Here is a 17,915-nt window from a genome sequence, read left to right on the forward strand (position 1 = left end):
CCAGACGTGGACAGCAAAGCTTCACGTCACGGTCGCCGTCGACGACGACGCCGCCGCCGCCTCAAGTCGGATCCGAACTTCGTTCAGATCGACGTCGCCTCAAGCGACTCGGAGTCCAGGGACCGGGCTCCTCCGACAAGGCCGGTGGAGGAGTGCTATCACCACTTCGATAGCGAGACCGGTTTACCCGTCAAGGCATCTGGTGTCCACTTGGAACCGTTGCCAGAGGTTGCGGAGATACTGAACCTCGAGGAAATGACGGTTGAGTCTTTCCTGGTTAACCTCAAGGCTGGAAAGACGGATGAGATGGTGCTCATGAGACCTGAGACCACTCGGGAGGAGCTGAACTCCTCCTCTGTCTTGGACGAGAACGTCCTGGAAGATCTATACAAGCAGCGTCAGGCCCGCGTGGGTTCTGAGATCGTTAAGACCCCAATGATCCGGTGTATTATTTGGTGACGGAGTATGCGGACGTGGTGAACAAACACCCACCGACCCAACTCCCACCGGATCGAGGAGTACGGCATGATATTGATCTCGTGCCTGGCACAAAGTATTGTGTCACGAGGCAATGGCCTCTCCCGCGCGAACAGTGCGAGGTCATTGATGCCTTCTTCGCCTCGGAAGCGAAGGCAGGCATGGTGCGGGAGTCAATCCCCGCACTCGACGCCGACTTTCTGCGTTCGGAAGCCGAACGGAAAGTAACGTCTAGTTCATGCTTATAGCAAGCTGAACAACGCGATGGTGCCGGCCCAAACACCAATCCCACGAAAGGATGTGTTGTTAAACAACATGGCCGAGAGCGTACTGTACAGTGCGCTGGATTTGGTAGACGGATACTACCAGATCCTGATGCGAGAGAGTGACATCCCGCTCACCGCGGTGAACACGTCAAGCGGCATGCTTTGGGAGTGGCTCGTCATACCGCAGGGCTTGTCTAACGCCCCGGCGACGTTCAATCGTCTGGTGACGCAATTGTTCCGCCCTTTGCGTACCTTCGTACAGACGTACTTCGACGACATATTCGTCCATAGCCGTGCCGAGGGAGGCAAGACGGCCATGGAGGTGCATCTAGGACATCACCGTCGAGTGTTGGACGTAATGCAAACGAACAAGCTCTACGCCAACATCTACAAGTGCGTTTTCGCGTCACCAGAGATGAAAGTTCTCGGTTGCTTCGTCAGCAACGTGGGCGTTCGGGCTGGCCTTGACCCATAGCATACTTGTGAAGGTAGTTAGTTGGCTTGGCCAACTACCTTCACAAGTACAGCGCGGGTTACGCGGGCTTCGCTAAACTCTTGTCGGGCCTCCTTCAGAAGGACGTCGACCGGCGCTGGGACCAAGAGCACCAGGATGCTTTTGACAGCATCAAGGCCAGTCTCCAAGAGGCCCCTGTCCTGGCCCTGCCGGACGAGACGAAGCCGTTTAGCGTCGTCTGCGATGCCTCCGATTACGCCATCGGGTGTGCATTGCTGCAGACCGACACGGCTGGACATGAACGAGTCATCTCGTTTCAGTCCAGGCAGCTCAAAGCCGCCGAGCGGAACTACCCTGTCCACGACAAGGAGCTCCTGGCAATGAAATATGCCCTTGTGAAGTTTCGTGTTCACCTTCTGGGCTCGAGGTCCTTCGTGATCTACACGGACCACGCATCCTTGAGGACGGCGACTAACTCGCCTCACCTCTCTTAAAGGATGGCGAGGTGTCTGTCCTTCTTCGCGGAGTACAACTTCCGCGTCGAATACAAGCCGGGCAAGCTCAACGTGCTTGCGGACGCCCTTTCTCGGCGTCCTGACTATGAGTTGGCCCACATCACACGGGTGACAACGGATCTATATGATCGGATACGCATGGCGTATCGGGACGATGAGGCTGTCGCGCCTATCGGCAAGTTCCGTACGGCAGGAACGAGCGCGAAGTCCAACTGGCTCTCGTCACGACAGCGCTCACGGCTCCACCGATATGAGTTGAAGGATGGCCTCCTCTATTACCGGTGGAGTCCATTGAACCTCCACGGGTGGTCGTACCCAACGACGAGGATCTGAAGTTCGATATCCTCGCGGAGGCGCACGACGCGCCCTCCAGCGGCCACTTGGGCCGCGAGAAGACCTTTATGTCGGTCTCTCAGGCCTTCTGGTGGACCCACATGTACAAGTGGGTCGCCCGGTACGTCAAGACATGTGAAACATGTCAGCGGGTTAAACCCGCAGGGCACTCTTCGGCTCCACTACAGAGCCTGCCCGTTCCGGCTGACTGTTGGAAGTCGATGAGTCTTGACTTCATCTTTGGGCTTCCCGCCGGCGGACACGGCAACACCGGAATTTTGGTGTTCGTGTGTCGGCTGAGCAAGATGGTACAACTTGCTCCGGTTCCCGTCACTGTTACGGGCGAACAAACCGCAAGGTTGTTCGTCGATGGCGTGTTCCGCTATCACGGTCTCCCCGAGACGATTGTCTCGGACCCGCGGTTCACGGCTGCGTTTTGGAAAAGCTGTTTCCCTTACTGGGAACTCGTCTGCAAATGTCCACTGCGGACCATCCGCAGACAGACGGCCAGACAGAGCGCGTCAATCGAGTGCTCGAGGACACTCTGCGCAGTGTGTGCGCGACAGCACCGCGTACGTGGTCGACGCAGCTTCCAGTTGTTGAGTTTGCGCTCAACAACGCGGTACGCGCGTCCACGGGGCTCACGTCGTTCTACTTGAACGGCTTCCATCACCCCAGAGTGCCTCTCACTCTTCAAGGAGACACGGACTCCTCTATTCTAAGTGGGGGAGTGGCTCGGAAAGCCTTTTCCTCCCAGATCTCGGATGTGAGACCAGTTTCGCTGCGGAAACAAGTGGAATCCTTTATGGATACCAAGCTGAGCGTTGTCAGCAGGGTCCGCGATGCCATGCAGCGGCCCAAGATAAACAAAAGGAGTACTTCGACAAACATGGAAGAGGAAACTGAAGTGTATTTAAAGTGGGGGACTTAGTGTTACTAGACACGAGGAACCTACCTCTTGACACTGTCAGCTCTGTCGGCTGCAACAAGCTGAAGCACCGCTTCATCGGACCATTTGCAGTCCTGGCCAGACATGGTGCATCGTACACCATCGACCTGCCAAAGTCAATGACGACGCACCCGACGCTCTATGTTGGACGTCTCAAGCGGTACTTTGATCCGCAGGGGGTTGCTGACTCGCAGACCCACCTTGGCCCAGCTCCTCGAAGCGAGGGCCGGTCACAGACGTCGACGAGGGCGCCGGAGCAGGCACCCAAGCCTCGGTCGGAGCGGCAAGGCTGCGGTTAAGACCGTACGCCGGAGGGGCTCCGTACGAACGGACCCCGGAGCCATACGCCGAGTACGCTGAGTACGCCGGATACGCACCATACGCGTACGTCTGGAAGTGTGCCGCAGGCGGCTCAGGACGTGGCAGCAGAGCCTCGATCTGTCGGATCATGAGAAAGGCCTCGTCCAGATCGGACGAAGAGGCTCGGCGATCCGCCCGCAGATGCAGGCTCGCGACCTCTCGCTCCAACAGGTCCAGGCGGCCCGCAAGACGAGCGAGCTCGCCCTGATTCCCGGCCTGGGCGGCAGCATCACCGCCAGTCCCAAGGCCAAGTGCAATATCAAGCACGAGGACACGTTGACGGAGGCGGTCAACCTCAGGGCCCTGTGTCGGACCCGCAGCCGGAGCACTCGGACGAGAGTGGCGTTCGGGAGGCGCAGAGTACTCGTACTCGTACGAGGGCACCTCCGCCCCTGCTTGACCGGAATGGAGAAGTCCACTTCCACGTGGAGCGGATCCTCCAGGAGCAACGGCGTCGCGGTAAGCGACAGCTCCTCGTGAAGTGGAGTGGTTATGCTCACTCCGAGAACTCGTGGGAGCCGATTGAACGGCTCCTGACTGACTGCCCGAAGGCTGTCGCAACATGGGAACAGAAGAGGCGGCAGCTACATAAGTAGTCTGGGGCCTCTTGCCCGAACGTGGTGCGGACGTTGAATACACTTTGTACCCGCGCTCATCGTAAGCGCCGGAAGCCGCACGCTTCAGCATGTCCCTTGGCAGCATGCGCTTGCTGACCAAGTGGGCAAACCGAACACGAATATCACGCTGTCCAGGATGTGGGACAGCTGCTGATCTTCATGGAGTTCCCGTAGCTCCGTGGGTGAGTACTTAAGAGACTCCATCCATGCCCAGAACATGTCCTCACAGGAACCCCAGGTGGGACAGTTCTCGAGCAGAACCCAGGAGTATCCCCAAAGAGGATAGAGACCACCCCGGGTCTCGGGCTTCTTACGACAAGTCGTGAAGTCATTAAGGGGGATGCGGTGTGGCGCGAGAAGCACACACCGAGCAGCCTCCAAGTTGTCAACGAACAACCTTTCCTTCTGAACAAGGGCACGTTCGTAAGTGTCCCTAGAAGTGTGTCCGCCCACAAGACCACGAGGAGCGACGAGAAGCTCTAGGAAGAGGTCAGCCCCAGAGCTCTCCTCGGGAGGCAAATTCTCTCTTAAGCTGATGCCAGCTCCCTGGCTGACGGGTGCCACCACCGAACCCCCACGCACACGCTGGGCAGCTTGGAACTCCTCCTGCTGCTGGTCAAGGTCATTCGAGACCTCCCGGGGCTCAACAAAAGCACCCTTCTCTTCCTTTTCTTCCTCCTTCTCCTCCTCTTCATCCGAGGAGTCGAAGAGGCCCCGATGGGAGTGCCGAGTCTCCTTCTCCTCGCGGAGTGGAGACTTAGAGGCCGTACGCTTCTTTGAGGGCTTGACGCGTTCGGCTTTAGAGGCTTTAGCACGCGCAAGACCCTCGGCAAGCGAGAGACGTTTGCGAGGATTCTCTTCCTCATCGCCACCAGCTTTGGGAGTGCCCTTGGCCTTGATGGCCGGCCTCTCAGAGCGCACAGACGTCCTAAGACTGTGATCACCTTGATCACTAGCGAGCGACTGCACGCTGTCATCCTTGTGCTCACTGGGCACTGGGCTGTGCCCTTTCACAGAGCCCGCAGGAGCATCGTGCGTGCTCTCGGACTCGGCTTCGTCCTCACTGCCAGAGTTGAACTCACGTTCTACGAACCGAGGGCTCGGACGATTGTCTGGAGAGGCCGAGGGCGACGGGCTGCGGCGCTTGCTTGTTCGCTTGCCCACAGCCGCGTCACCTGAGGAACCGATCGCCTCGGAGGCCACCTGAGTAGCCTCCTTAAGTGCCGAGCCTTTGCCGTGAGGCTTAGTGCTCTTGGCTTGCGCCTTCCCGGCAGCAGCCTTAGAGCGTGTCTTCGCACCGATCTTTGCAGTGCCACGAGGCATGGTAAACGGTCGAAGTGGAGACCTAGCAGAAGAGCGCACAGACTGCTGCTCGAGCTCTAGCTGTGAAGTGAGCCTCCGCCGCCCTCGCGCGGCCAAGTCGAGAGTTTTCGACTTTGAGAATGAAAGTTTGTGACGAACACCTCTTCATTCTGATTGGTCGGTAAACCGAACCTAAATGGGGGAGGATGTACCGGGGTACGTAGCCCTAAGTGTACCCTGGTTACATGAAGTGTGACACGTCACACTTCAGAAGTACGACACGTCCTACTTCGGGATATTTGGTACTAGGTACCAAGGTCGTCCAAAGCCAACTATTGGATGATGACATTGCATTTCTATAGGTGACTTATAGTTTGTATTAAACCCAAGCTTATATCTACCTATAAATATACTCAGTTTACATTCTACCTTAATTAGGCCACTTCGCTCTCTTTTGAGTAAAGAGGGGACCAGTGAACTGCCGTTCACTGAGAGTTTGTAAACTCTCGGAAGCTAACTTTCTCAGCGCAAGGTGCTGTGTGACCCCGTCACAAATTTTATTGTGCCGATTCATCTCCTGCCCTGCAAGCTTCGCTTGTCGGACGGGGCAGTCTTCTTATCTGCTCCCTTCTGTGCGTTTGCAGCGGCTTTCGCCTTAACAGCCGCCAGCATTATGTCGTAGCTAAAACAAAACTCGCCACCAAAATAGTTTTCATCAACCTACTCGCCTTGTGTCAGCTTTTGCGAAATCGGTGCAGCTACAGTAGACGTCTGAAGATTGACAATGAAGCGCGTTGGGGCATAGGTCTCGCTCGCGCAGAACTCGCTCTTGGCGCTCCGATTCAAGGAGTCTGGCTGTGGCAGCGGTATTATTCCCCAGAATAATGGAGAAATGTGGTAGTATGTCACTTGAAACAGGAGAATCGTTGCCTATAATTCCGGGCATCATCCGGTCGAGTGACAGTGGATACACGCCAGTTTTCTCAAACCCTGCCATCGCATTATCCGGGCAACACGCTTTTGAATCAGCGGCACGCGAGAGAGCCCCGAGGCACGAGGCTAAGAACCCGCTGCTGTAGCGGATCGCGCGACACTCCGTATGACGCTGATGCCGTGCTCAGCGGGATGCCGTCATTAACAAGGGGGCTCTTTGTGCACGAATTGCTTTGGCAACTGACGTCGGATAGACGCACGCAATAGCTCTTTCGAAAGCGGATTCCCTCTTCCTTTAGATATGGTACAATATGGTACATAATAAGACATTGGACCAATATTTGTACTCCTAATGGGCATTCACGATATGATCTTTTTTTTCCTTATTGGCTTGTTTTTGTAAAGAAAGCCAATGATCTGAAATATGTCCTGACCCGAAATATGCCCACCACAGATAATGTAGGTAAAAAATAAACTACTGCCTAATTGATACAATAACAAACGAATTAGCTGTTTTGAGTTGTAAAGACATACCATCTACAAACGTGTTGCCGCATCTACTGTCTGAGCGTTCCAGTACGTACCATTTCTCTTAAGAAGAGAATCATTTCCAGTGTGATAGAAAGTAATCCATGTCGCGCTTGGCCAAACCAACGCTAAAACCCCGCTCACCTACGTTGGAAGTAGCCGGAATCACGCGGAGCAAGTCGTATTTTACATCCTTCTTGGCAAGACGACATCGTTTCTGGAGCTGTTCGACGAAAGAAACTTCTTTATCGGCGTCATCCTCTCCGGTCTCTGCATACAATCAAACTCTTGCAAACAGTGAAAGCGGGGCTTTCTCTGCGCGGGTGAGACGGCTCGTATTTCCGCCCAGAACCCGGACGCACGCTGCCTCAAAATCAGGGCTGTGGGCGATTGCGACGCGCGGACCAAATGAATAAAGCACATAAATCAAAATGAAAAGTTAACAATTAGCCTAATAGTAAGAACATCCGCAACATCAAGCTTACCGATGAAACACGCGTAGTGGGACTTGATCGAAATTAATCCATCAAGCCAAACACGAGCGTCTAACAGCGACACGCCTTCCCCTTGCAGCGCTTTCGATACAGACCATTCTTTCTTGGGGTCTTTCAGCAAAGCCCGGAGACGACGGTTGCACGCGGGCGTCAACAACGGATCGGCTATGATGTCCTCAATAGTGTCATTAAACTCAAGAAACGTAAAGTACCGGTTGACCACCGCGAATGTCGATCCATATCGCGTGTCTTGGCGGATAGCTGGTCGAAGCTTCGTTTGAGCCCTGTAGCCAAAATTAAAAACAAGTTAAAAATTATTATAATTAGAGATATGGTGTACAAAGCACCACGAGTTCCAAACAGTTATTACCTGAGCTTGGATGACTGTGTCAGAGTGCGCAGCCCAATCATCAGCTCTTGTACTGCATCGAGGTCAGTCTCAAAGTCCGCCATCTCAACTTGTACCGCGCGGTTAAGACGGTGGCTGGCGCAGCCAACCAATGACACGCCCATCAGCGTCGCTAACCGACGGCTCACTGCTCAGTTGTCAGCTTCCAGAAAGCAGCACTACCCAGCTGCTTTCTATAGTCGCGGAGCAGCATGGTGGCTCTATGTGGCCGCGAGCTGAAAGGTCCTCCTCGTCGTCGCTGAGGAGTGGGACTATACACAAGAGGGGGTCTTAATGACGCCGCCGACTTCGTAGCAAGAATGCACAGCAATGTAATGCTCTGATGCATGCGCCCATCCATCCAGAATTAGCCCGAAGCGTTCCGGTAGCTCCTCCGCGATGATGCGCTCGAAAGCGTGCGTCAAGCTGTTCATTCCGGAGACTAGTGTCTCGACAGAAATGGGATCCAGGTTACATTACCTAAATATTGCAGAGCACTAATTAGAAACAAAGGGTAAGAAACGTTTAGACAATAGAAATAGGATAGAAACAGCTTAGCTCACCGTCTAGCCGCCTCGTTCTCACAGAGCGACAGCGGTAGGTTGTTCTTCAAGATCCACTCTAACCAGCTGAAACAGTTGAGGGACGATCGAGGCACATAGTTGATGATAGACCCCGTCTTGGCGGTTGTAGCACACTGTAGAAGCTTAAAAGCCGCAAGACTAAGCTTTCTGGCCGCTTTAGTAGCTTTTAAATTGATCGCAGGAGACCAGGTCTGCTACTCAGCCGTTTCTCCGGTATTTCAAACAATACATGATGGCAATCGCAAACCCAGCCCTCCTTTTCGTGTACTGCTGCTATCGAACTTTCACTACCACACTCTGCAAAAATGAGAGAAAACGTATCTGGGCTCGGGGGGATTAAGCGAGTAGAGTTTGGTGGGTCAATTGCTGCTTTTTGGGGAGATGGCGTTGCTGTTTTCGCCGCAGATGGCGTCGATGACGAGTAGTTTCGTCAGCATTGCGAATTCAATCGTACTCGGCTTTACGCCGCTTCGCTTCTTGCTGTGCGTGTTATTGACAGCGCTTCCGCTTGACACTCGTACTTGCTCCAACTGATAAACACCGACAACTACTGCGTGCGGATGATTTTTAAGGCCCTTCTTTCGGCTAAACTGAGCACGGCTCATCAATTGTGCGACACTTTGTCCCTTTTCTCATGAGTTAATAAAACAAATGCGCGGCACAGTGTTGAAGAACAAAATGAATCTCTGGCGTACCAGCCAGCGATAAAAAGTTCGAATGGGACAAGCCTCTCAGCAACAAAAGCGTAAATTGTATATAACTGGGTGATCGAGTATGCGTCGAAGAGCTCAGTGGGACAAGTCTTTCAAGTAACAGTAGAGATCTACTGATCTACTACCAGTGGGTAGCTGAGATGCCGCCAAGAATAAGCGCGTTCAAAAATTCAGGGCGGAATAAATCGCCTGCGATAAGTTCTGCTAGTAAAAGGTCTAATTTGCCTGTGCCGAAAGATTATGTGTCACCCTTGAGGAAGCGCGGCGAGAAGCTGTCCCTTTGGGGGCAGAAAGGAAAATCGCGACAGCGTAAGGTATATTTTCTGCACTGTGATTCCTTATGATCATTTTGCTGGTACCAACGTACTGATATATGTAAAGAGCTGCGCGCTTATGCAAAACAATCAAGGGTTCCGAGTGAGGTCGTATTGGTTTTTGGTCGTTTTCTGTGGGACGCTTACCATATAAGCACACGATGAAGACATATTGTTCGTCTGTATCATTACGATGCGATTACGGACGATATAATTGAGGGTCAATTAGAGGTACTTTATGTGTACGTGATAAAATCTGCACTTGTCACACGTGTTGATGCGTTTATAGATTTAGAAGTACGGTGGTATCTCAGCCTTGACTCAGATAAGGAGTTGGTGACAGTCACGCTATGGGACGAAATCAATGGCTGCAATGGGATCCCTACACCTGGTGATATCGTATGCATTTCTCATTTTACGGGCTTGGATGTTTTTCGAGGCGAAGCTTGTCAGTTCAACACTAAACTGTCTGATATTAAAGTTGAAGATTTGAACAAAAGCGAGGACAGTGATGGAGGAAAGGACCGTGCAAGCGATGAACAGCATTAGGACCTAATGTTGATCATCGCACCTAATTTCGGGGTATTACGCATCCAGGCTATGGCACATTGCAACAAAGAAAACGACGCAAATGAAATGGGCGTCGGAGTGGCCCGATGCGGTGAAACCATAGCGATAACTTGAGCAAGAAGCACCGTAGGTACCACGTGTGATGTGAACATTTAAATAGCAAATGAGAACGATTTACCCCAAGTATAGTATGCAATTGTCTGCATCGATTGAGTGTGCCGCTGAGGAGTGCACGTTGCAAAAGGATCGAGCGTCGCGTTTTACCGTATGACTGAGCGGAGAATACCGGTAGCTTAGCCTCATTCTCGGATACGCACAGCACTGATGCGACAAAAAACTGTTTTAGTACTAAGATCGAGTTTGACGTCAAAGAGGTCGCGGCCTCGAAAAAGCTTGACCACGATAATTGTGAGTTCCTATTTAATAAAAATGATCCGACTTTATGGTCACTTCACCTTGTTGACTTTACTCATTGGGCTGCAAGAAGCATGCACGTTGCTGCTAGTTTGTTCTTGTAGATCATTAATGTGAACAGAACTTTGAGCCGCGGATATGTACTAATATGCATGCAAATGCCAATTGCAAAAATTGTGTTGCGAATTGCGGTTCTATTCTATTTTAATTTGTTTCTTGAATGTCGCTCCAGTGGAGAAGAGTGAGAGCTGATCAGATCTCCTACTTTATTGTTTATTACAGTTACTTTGCTTGAGGCTGTTATGGAGATATCTACAGTCAACGACTTGAAGATGTGCTATGAGAGGATTCCCGCCAAACACCCAAAATGTAGCGCAAAGATTTCAGATATTCGAGGTGTATCAGATTTCGAGCTCATTTTGCAGTGCGTTTAGCTTTCTGCTATTTCTACATCTTTAGATAATATACTATGTGAGAGAGACTTGGGATCGCAGAGATACTGTAGTTTACAGTACACCAAATCTGGTACACTGTGTATCGCTGTTTACGACATCAGTGGGTGGCCATAGCTTCGTTAATGCTGCTCTGTTTCCTGCGCGCGATGGATCTGTAGCTTCGGCTACTATAGCTTCGACTACCGTTCTGTGGGGCAGTATGCCAGGACCTCGGGCAGGCGTAGTGCCGATAGATGTACCCCTTTGTGGCACTGTCCTCTTCAGGACGGGGGGGGGATCGAAAGGGTCGCGTAAGGGAATCACAAAGGCGCTGAAGTTTAGCATTAGCGAGGGATTCCTCGTCGCAAGAGCCAAAAGTTTCCAGCTGTTGAACGGATCTGAGTTTGGAGAAAGTCCGGTCGTGTTGGAAGGCGAAAACGTATTCCTAAGGGTCAAAGAGCGCCCGACAGCAGGGGACTTCAAAGCCCTCTCAGAAATCAATTTTGCGGAACTTATCCGCCGGTGTTGGGTATGTATTACGGAGGTGGATATCCTATCATTGACATTAAGCGACGCCCCAATTCACGAGCAGTTTGTATTTGACTTTTCCGTCTATTTGGCACCCGTGGCGAAAGCGACGGATGGCATTCGGGTCGCGCCGCTGCAGCGGAAATTGCAGCAATCCAGGCTAATGGTAGAGAGCGGCTGGCCATCTCACGTAAAACGTAGGATGGTCTTTCGCATACTTGTGAGCGCTCCACTATTACATGACCACCGTGACGAGCGTTTCGTTTGGTCGCTGTCATCAACTATTCTGTCAGATAGGAATAATGCATACAATCGTTGCATCGTTCTAATACTAGGACCAGATACATCACTCACAATATTGTATGCGAATACTGTACACATGGATGAGAAAGACAGCACACCAGCGGAAGTCGTGAGAGTACAAGCTGCACTTGTACAGAGTTGGCAAAGTTTGAGACTATGTGTGAGTTCACGGGGTTGCTCGTGTCCAATTAAGCTGACAAGAGCTGATCTTTTTGAATTGCCCACATTGTGGCCAATAAAACCAAATGTGGGCAGTTAGAGTAGGACCATTTGCGATGTAAATTTTACAATAAAGTGGTCCGAATTGCACACTTTCACACGCAAAAACGACTGTTTTAGAATCAATCGGAAAATACGCTGTCGACCTGCATTTTTTATGGAAAACTTTTTCCTGTAGATCGATCTCGTACTTAAGTAAGTCGACTATGGAAAACGCCAAATCGTCTGCAAAAGCACAATTTAATACTTCCCCGGTCCGGAAAAGAATTAGCAGTTAGGTTTTTCTATAAAAAAAACTCGCATGTGTGATAGGTCAATGTCCATTCTAAGATGGGTACGATTGGTTAAAATGAGTTCGAATGAGGATTCGCGAAAATGGATTCAATTGATTTTAGTGATATGAAACGTTTGGCGGGACCCCGGGGTCCCACCGGGACCCCGGTATCCCCATCAGAAACCGGTATCATTTTTAAGTTGATTTGAAATTAGTATGACTGAACTTGAAGTACTTATTCTTTCTGTTGTGTGTGTGACGTGAAGAACTGCAAGATGGAAGGTTGGGTACTGCGTGGCTTTGCTGAAGTGCTTGTCTTCTTTTTCAACTTCTTCTTCTTGTTGCTACTGTTGGTGTCACTGGACGTGGCCTTGACATTCTGTAATGACTCTGGTACGTTTGGATAATAGTGCAAGTGCTGAGAGGGAATGGAGAAGTATTTAGCTGATAGTGATTTTAACTTGCTCGCTGATAGCTCCTTGACAGGGTGGCGAGGGAGTCGCATGGACGAAAGAGACGCTTCAAAAATTGTCTTGACCGTGGGGCCGAATAGATCCGCCAGAACAGCTTTTCGAACAGCTTCAATGTTTCCAGGGGCAACCATCGAGAAAGAAATAGAGTTTTCATCCGACGTTCCTGCTGTACTACGAGCAGTACAAACTCCACAATCAATCTCAAAAAGGTAGTTTGAGGTGTAACCCCCAGGCGGTGGGATAAAGTATTTGCTCAACAACTCGTTCCAGCCCACATAGAATGGTCGATTGGCATCAGTGTGATCTAAAAACACACCCTGTACACTTTTCACCTTGTTCACCTCTTTAATCAATTATTTTGGTGTATATAAGTTCAATCCTAGAGTTGCCCGTCGACACCAAGCAATAACGCGGTCAGCAATATTGTGAGAGTGTCCAGGTAGTAAATAACAAAGCACTACTTTCTTGTAGGGAAATATCACCGAAAGAAATGCGAAGAACATTAAAACTGCTTTCGATTTGTTCTGACCCACACAATTGTCCAATATACTGAAGCTCACTTCAGGAGGTGCCTCCTCGTTGTACTTAGCTCGTGATATAATTGAAAGATGGTAGTTCAAGCGTAAGCTACATAGCGCATTAGCATCTTTTCCTTGCGCTCGTTCGTCATAGAAATACACGTTGTTGACACCATTGCTGATGTCTGCCACTACAAAGTTCTGCAAAATGAGATTGCTGTTGAAATAATCCGCCGAAGGGCGAACATGACCATAGTACGGCATGGATATTCCACCTCCATAATCTTCTGCCTGGATCTGAATGACACATTGCGCCGTTAAAACTGAATCTTCTGCATTCAATGCTGATGATTCGATTTGCTGGCCAATTTCCATTTCGTTTTCGTCATGACACTGTAAATCAGAAAGATCTCCACATTCGGAAACTGCATCGTAAGTATCAGGAATAATACATTCGGGAAGGCTTTGCTCTGGTGCATGTATCGCTGAGTAGGATTTTATAAACGAAGAAATAAATCGCCGTTGGCCCATGGCACTATCGAGATGCATTTGTTTTTTTAGATGAAGAGACTGCCGTTCATCATCACTGAGATCAGGTTGTTTCAGTTGAATATCGATGCGTACGCAGCAGTCACAAACATCCTCAGCGGTGCGAGTAAGACGTACACCAGGGTAGAAGTAGTGAACGTATTGTAGGAACCGGGAATAACTCATGACACGCGCCGTAGGGTTTGTACGAGTAAGTTCTTCTTCATACCTACCGTGAACGACTGTCCATTTCAGATTAGGCTCGGTGAAGTACTGCCGAGGTCGTCTATGAGCACACGGAAACCCGTCTTCAAGTATCCAAGTCTCACAGTGTTTCTTCAGTACAGCAATATCATCGTCACTCAGTGCATGCCAAGGTCGTTGTGGCTCGCGACGAGTGTGTAGCGTTTCAACTCCCTCCTCCAGTACTTTCCGCAGTCTTGCAATGCGGCTACTACCCACAGGTATAACAGCTCGAATTTCTCGCTCCGATAATCCTTGTTGAAGAAACTGAATGACTATTCCTTCTGACTGTTGCCACTCGCTTCCATCTCGCCTTGTATTCATTTGATCCCAGTCGTTACGAATCCTCTTAACGGTATCTTCTCCTAGCTTTTCACATACACGTATATACGCGGTCTCTTTCCTGTCGACTCGTTTTGCACGCTTTCGAGGCGGGACGGCTGAACGTGAGCCGCCAGACGCCCGAGACGACATTTTCCGCAGCGACACCCGATCGAAACTGAAGATTGTGTCAAAAGTCGCGACTGCCCAAAATAACACAATACCGAGCATATTTTATGCGGGACCCCGGGGTCCCGCCAAACGTTTCATATACCACTCAGTTTGCACTTTTCTAGTATATTTTTAATTTTAATTCTGATTATTTTTGACAAAAACACTCCACCCCTCCGTAAAGTGATAGTTCAAATCGTCAGGCATTGGCAAAATTGGCTAAAAAATTGTTCATATAAAAAATCGTTCTGACACACCTTGCGCTAGAGGAAGTTAGCTTCCGAGAGTATACAAACTCTCAGTGAGCGGCAGTTCACAGGTGCCCTCTTTATTCAAAAGAGAGCGAAGTGACCTAATTAAGGTAGAATGTAAACTGAGTATATTTATAGGTAGATAAAGCCTGGGTTTAATACAAACTATAAGTCACCTATAGAAATGCAATGTCATCAACCAATAGTTGGCTTTGGACGACCTTGGTACCTAGTACCAAATATCCCGAAGTAGGACGTGTCATACTTCTAAAGTGTGACGTGTCACACTTCATGTAACCAGGGTACACTTAGGGCTACGTACCCCGGTACATCCTCCCCCATTTAGGTTCGGTTTACCGACCAATCAGAATGAAGAGGTGTTCGTCACAAACTTTCATTCTCAAAGTCGAAAACTCTCGACTTGGCCGCGCGAGGGCGGCGGAGGCTCACTTCACAGCTAGAGCTCGAGCAGCAGTCTGTGCGCTCTTCTGCTAGGTCTCCACTTCGACCGTTTACCATGCCTCGTGGCACTGCAAAGATCGGTGCGAAGACACGCTCCAAGGCTGCTGCCTGGAAGGCGCAAGCCAAGAGTACTAAGCCTCACGGCAAAGGCTCGGCACTTAAGGAGGCTACTCAGGTGGCCTCCGAGGCGATCGGCTCCTCAGGTGACGCGGCTGTGGGCAAGCGAACAAGCAAGCGCCGCAGCCCGTCGCCCTCGGCCTCTCCAGACAATCGTCCGAACCCTCGGTTCGTAGAACGTGAGTTCAAGAGGACGAAGCCGAGTCCGAGAGCACGCACGATGCTCCTGCGGGCTCTGCGAAAGGGCACAGCCCAGTGCCCAGTGAGCACAAGGATGACAGCGTGCAGTCGCTCGCTAGTGATCAAGGTGATCACAGTCTTAGGACGTCTGTGCGCTCTGAGAGTCCGGCCGTTAAGGCTAAGGGCACTCCCAAAGCTGGTGGCGATGAGGAAGAGAATCCTCGCAAACGTCTCTCGCTTGCCGAGGGTCTTGCGCGCGCTAAGGCCTCTAAAGCCGAAGGCGCCAAGCCCTCAAAGAAGCGTACCGCCTCTAAGTCTCCACTCCGCGAGAAGAAGGAGACTCGACGCTCCTATCAGAGTCTCTTCGGCTCCTCGGATGAAGAGGAGGAGAAGGAGGAAGAAGAGGAAGAGAAGGGTGCTTTCGTTGAGCCCCGGGGGGTCACGAATAACCTCGACCAGCAGCAGGAGGATTTCCAAGCTGCCCAGCGTGTGCGTGGGGGTTCGGTGGTGGCACCCGTCAGCCAGGGAGCTGCCATCAGCTTAAGAGGGAATTGGCCTCCCGAGGAGAGCTCTGGGGCTGAACTCTTCCTAGAGCTTCTCGTCGCTCCTCGTGGTCTTGTGGGCGGACACACTTCTAGGGGCACTTACGAACGTGCCCTTGTTCAGAAGGAAAAGTTGCTCGTTGACAACTTGGAGGCTGCTCGGTGTGTGCTTCTCGCGCCACACCGCATCCCCCTTAGGGACTTCACGACTTGTCGTAAGAAGCCCGAGACCCGGGGTGGTCTCTATCCTCTTTGGGGTACCCCTGGGTTCTGCTCGAGAACTGTCCCACCTGGGGTTCCTGTGAGGACATGTTCTGGGCATGGATGGGATGGAGTCTCTTAAGTACTCACCCACGGAGCTACGGGAACTCCATGAAGATCAGCAGCTGTCCCACATCCTGGACAGCGTGATATTCGTGTTCGGTTTGCCCACTTGGTCAGCAAGCGCATGCTGCCAAGGGACATGCTGAAGCGTGCGGCTTCCAGCGCTTACGACGAGCGCGGGTACAAAGTGTATTCAACGTCCGCACCCCGTTCGGGCAAGAAGTCCCGGACTACTTATGTAGCTGCCGCCTCTTCTGTTCCCATGTTGCGACAGCCTTCGGGCAGTCAGTCAGGAGCCGTTCAATCGGCTCCCACGAGTTCTCGGAGTGAGCATAACCACTCCACTTCACGAGGAGCTGTCACTTACCGCGACGCCGTTGCTCCTGGAGGATCCGCTCCACGTGAAGGTGGACTTCTCCATTCCGGTCAAGCAGGGGCGAAGGTGCCCTCGTACGAGTACGAGTACTCTGCGCCTCCCGAACGCCACTCTCGTCCGAGTGCTCCGGCTGCGGGTCCGACACAGGGCCCTGAGGTTGACCGCCTCCGTCAACGTGTCCTCGTGCTTGAGATTGCACTTGGCCTTGGTACTGGCGGTGATGCTGCTGCCCAGGCCGGGAATCAGGGCGAGCTCGCTCGTCTTGCGGGCCGCCTAGACCTGTTGGAGCGAGAGGTTGCGAGCCTGCATCTGCGGGCGGATCGCCGAGCCTCTTCGTCCGATCTGGACGAGGCCTTTCTCATGATCCGACAGATCGAGGCTCTGCTGCCACGTCCTGAGCCGCCTGCGGCACACTTCCAGACGTACGCGTATGGTGCGTACCCGGCGTACTCAGCGTACTCGGCGTATGGCTCCGGGGTCCGTTCGTACGGAGCCCCTCCGGCGTACGGTCTTGACCGCAGCCTTGCCGCTCCGACCGAGGCTTGGGTGCCTGCTCCGGCGCCCTCGTCGACGTCTGTGACCGGCCCTCGCTTTTAGGAGCTGGGCCAAGGTGGGTCTGCGAGTCAGCAACCCCCTGCGGATCAAAGTACCGCTTAAGACGTCCAACATAGAACGTCGGGTGCGTCGTCATTGACTTAGGCAGGTCGGTGGTGTACGACGCACCATGTCTGGCCAGGACTGCAAATGGTCCGATGAAGCGGTGCTTCAGCTTGTTGCTGCCGACAGAGCTGACAGTGTCAAGAGGTAGGTTCCTCGTGTCTAGTAACACTAAGTCCCCCACTTTAAATACACTTCAGTTTCCTCTTCCATGTTTGTCGAAGTACTCCTTTTGTTTATCTTGGGCCGCTGCCATGGCATCGCGGACCCTGCTGACAACGCTCAGCTTGGTATCCATAAAGGATTCCACTTGTTTCCGCAGCGAAACTGGTCTCACATCCGAGATCTGGGAGGAAAAGGCTTTCCGAGCCACTCCCCCACTTAGAATAGAGGAGTCGGTGTCTCCTTGAAGAGTGAGAGGCACTCTGGGGTGATGGAAGCCGTTCAAGTAGAACGGCGTGAGCCCCGTGGACGCGTGTACCGCGTTGTTGAGCGCAAACTCAACAACTGGAAGCTGCGTCGACCACGTGCGCGGTGCTGTCGCGCACACACTGCGCAGAGTGTCCTCGAGCACTCGATTGACGCGCTCTGTCTGGCCGTCTGTCTGCGGATGGTCCGCAGTGGACATTTGCAGACGAGTTCCCAGTAAAGGAAACAGCTTTTCCAAAACGCAGCCGTGAACCGCGGGTCCGAGACAATCGTCTCGGGGAGACCGTGATAGCGGAACACGCCATCGACGAACAACCTTGCGGTTTGTTCGCCCGTAACAGTGACGGGAACGAA

General features: G+C 51.9%; 1 protein-coding gene across 1 annotated transcript; it reads right to left on the reverse strand.

Annotated features, from left to right (window-relative positions):
- Positions 1-12,425: 12,425 nt before the first annotated feature.
- On the reverse strand, positions 12,426-13,674 carry PITG_02118 (uncharacterized protein; the record flags this gene model as incomplete). The annotated part of the gene is made up of 4 exons (XM_002907042.1): positions 12,426-12,488; positions 12,631-12,766; positions 12,842-13,251; positions 13,387-13,674. The coding sequence occupies 4 exons, from the start codon at positions 13,672-13,674 to the stop codon at positions 12,426-12,428; spliced, it is 897 nt and encodes a 298-aa protein (XP_002907088.1).
- Between the last annotated feature and the right edge of the window lie 4,241 nt (positions 13,675-17,915).

This window comes from Phytophthora infestans, genomic scaffold (assembly GCF_000142945.1).
Source record: "Phytophthora infestans T30-4 supercont1.3 genomic scaffold, whole genome shotgun sequence".
Lineage (NCBI taxonomy): Eukaryota > Oomycota > Peronosporomycetes > Peronosporales > Peronosporaceae > Phytophthora > Phytophthora infestans.